The sequence below is a fragment of the Octopus bimaculoides genome, chromosome 16, assembly GCF_001194135.2.
Source record: "Octopus bimaculoides isolate UCB-OBI-ISO-001 chromosome 16, ASM119413v2, whole genome shotgun sequence".
NCBI classification, from domain to species: domain Eukaryota; kingdom Metazoa; phylum Mollusca; class Cephalopoda; order Octopoda; family Octopodidae; genus Octopus; species Octopus bimaculoides.
This window is the reverse complement of record NC_068996.1, coordinates 9,869,348-9,872,482: the sequence shown is the minus strand read 5'-3', so window position 1 is coordinate 9,872,482 and position 3,135 is coordinate 9,869,348. Positions and strand designations below refer to the sequence as shown.

The window sequence follows — 3,135 nt, the reverse complement described above, 5'->3', positions numbered from 1 at the left end:
ATAACGGTTCACAATCATCAGCATTGCATCATCATGTCGTTGTCTATCCTCCAGCTGCTCAACACGCCGCTGAAGGTCATCTTCGGCAAGACGCCTCTGCTCAATACGTTCACAGAGTTTCTTGTTTTGAAAGACAAGGACCTTGACATCGAGCTCTTCCTGTAAAAGAAAGAAAAATTATCAGTTTTAATTATTAACTTTATACCTAAATGTACATAGGCTGGGCAAAATGGATGACGTCTCTCATTTGCAATATCGTCATCATTTGTCACGTGTGTCCCATGCTGGTATCAGCTGGATGGTCTGACAAGATTCAACTAGCCTGTGAGTTGAGTTGGTCTCCAGTGTCTGCTCAGGCAGGGTTTCTATGGTTGAGTGTCCTTCCTAACACCGACCACTTTACAGAGTGTACTCAATACCTTTTTGTGGCACCAAAACTAGCTGAGTCACCAAATAGCTTGCAATCACTGAGTGGGGCTGCAGTGTTGAGAGGAGTGACTTTGTACAAAGTGAAGAGCAACAAGACATGGAAAGAGGGACACAAACAGGTGTTTTGCTGTAGAAGAAATACACAGGTACCCCAGCAGGTGTACTCATACACACATAAACTTAAATCTGTTTTAATCAAAATCAGGAAGGCATGAAGAGCAGAAAGTAAACAATACTACCAAGAATTGACACAAGTGAATCCAAAGATACAATCTTAGCTGACAAGAGTTTGTATTGGTTTAATGAATAATAAATTGTCAGATACAGGTGTTGTAACTGATATACACCTTACCAGAAATCTACACTCTAGATAAATGAAATAGTAAAAGGGAGTCTACACAGTTTCACTGTGCCCAGATATAACTGTGTGGTCAAGAAGTATGCTTCACAACCATGAGGTTCCAGGTTCAATCCCACTACATGAAACAGTGCAGGATACCATTACACTATTGTCATTGCCATCATCATTTTAGCATCCATGCTTGCATGGATCACACAAAATCTATTAAGGCAAATTTTCTATATGGCTGGATGCCCTTCCTGTCACCAACCCTCACCTGTTTCCAAGCAAGGTAATATTTGCTGACAGCTGGACATGTTTGTACAGAAGACTGGAAAGGAACGAGACTGCTTGTACAGCAGTGATACAAGTTTACAAATACTGAGTGTTGCCAAGACAAGGAAACTCAAATATATACACACACATCCAAATACATATACTATGGTGGATTTCTTTCACTTTCTGTCTACCAGATCTACTCAGAGGGCTTTGTTCAACCTGGGGCTATAGCAGAAGACACCTAAGTTGCCATGTCACAGGGTAAGACTGGATTTGAAACCACAATGTTGGGAAGTAAACTTCTTAACTACACTATCTATCACACTACCTACCACTTACCTACCAACCGACCTTTTCTGTTCCCCTAACCTATTTCTCTCTGTCTCAGTCACTTTAGCCTTGACCTCACATCTCTCTCTCTCTTTCCAGATAGGGAAGCTGTGTATGATGTTCTTCAACAACACACCTGTTTCCTGTCCCTTTGATCATACGTTCACATTCCTCAATACTACACCCCATTCAGTTGAGGGGATCAAGTGACCTCACCAGTGCCAGTGCCACATAAAAAGCAACCAGTCCACTCTGTAAAGTGGTTGGTGTTAGGAAGGGCATCCAGCTGTAGAAACCTTGCAGAAGCAAACATCAGAGCTTGGCATGCCAGTTCCTTTTAAACTGTCCAACCCATGCCAGCACAGAGAAAGAGACATTAAATGATAATGATGATAATGATGATGGGTGAGTGTGGCATGTGTATCTCGATGTATAACAGCAAAGGATTGCTGATAAAATATTGCATCACACAAAGATAAAAAGTTGCATTCATTCTGTGTGAATATATACTCTTTTACTTGTTTCAGTCATTTGACTGTGGCCATGCTGGAGCACCGCCTTTAGTCGAGCAAATCGACCCCAGGACTTTTTGTAAGCCTAGTACTTATTCTATCGGTCTCTTTTGCCGAACCGCTAAGTTACGGGAATGTAAACACACCAGCATTGGTTGTCAAGCGATGTTGGGGGGACAAACACACGTATATATATATATATATATATATATATATATATATATATATATATATATATATATATATATATATACATATACATATATATGACAGTCTTCTTTCAGTTTCCGTCTATCAAATCCACTCACAAGGCTTTGGTCAGCCCGAGGCTATAGTAGAAGACACTTGCCCAAGGTGCCACGGAGTGGGACTGAACCCAAAACCATGTGGTTGGTAAGCAAGCTACTTACCACACAGCCACTCCTACAGAATGTTGATATAACTCTTCAAAGAAGTATCCTAGCCTTGCCCACAATCATACAATCAATATCAATCTCCATCTTTAATGTATTGAACAGCTAAGTGTACACTAATACCTCCATGTTTTTGACTATATTCCTTACTAACCATAAATACACAAAAATACACTACACCTCTTTTAAGAAACAACACACAATGAGAGTGATAGCTGGATAAGTAAATGCAAATTAAATGGAAGGGATCTGCAGAAAAGAAGGAACAAGGAAGATATAGTAATAAGTGGTAAAATCTCAGGAGGTTGAACGTTGTGAAGGAGACAACAAAGAACTGTAATATGTGGTGAGATACTGTGCTGGAGGAGATACATTTAAACAAGCAATAATTACATAAAAAAATAGAGACGATGATGGCAATGATAATAATAACGATGATGACAACGATGATAATGATGTTAAATGTTTAAAAAAATAGTCATAGTGTTGACTCTTTAAGTGACAGGTCATGGTGTCAAATGTTATCTAGTCTCTCTTTTACTCTTTTACTTGTTTCAGTCATTTGACTGCGGCCATGCTGGAGCACCATCTTTAGTCGAGCAAATCGACCCCAGGACTTATTCTTTGTAAGCCTACTACTTATTCTATCGGTCTCTTTTGCTGAACCGCTAAGTTATGGGGACGTAAACACACCAGCATCAGTTGTCAAGTGATGGTGGGGGGGACAAACACAGACACACTCATATATATATACATATATACAACGGGCTTCTTTCAGTTTCCGTCTACCAAATTCACTCACAAGGCTTTGGTCGGCCTGAGGCTACAGTAA

At 40.0% G+C, this 3,135-nt stretch overlaps 1 protein-coding gene across 5 annotated transcripts in view; it reads right to left on the bottom strand.

Moving 5' to 3' along the window:
* The window catches only part of LOC106875949 (E3 ubiquitin-protein ligase Bre1), a 51,350-nt gene that overhangs the window by 36,527 nt on the left and 11,688 nt on the right, over nucleotides 1–3,135 (bottom strand). For all 5 annotated transcript variants that reach the window (XM_014924283.2, XM_014924282.2, XM_052973514.1 and 2 more), the window contains one exon: nucleotides 8–159. In XM_014924283.2, coding sequence (XP_014779769.1) covers nucleotides 8–159 — 152 coding nt within the window. The remainder of the gene's footprint in view (nucleotides 1–7; nucleotides 160–3,135) is intronic.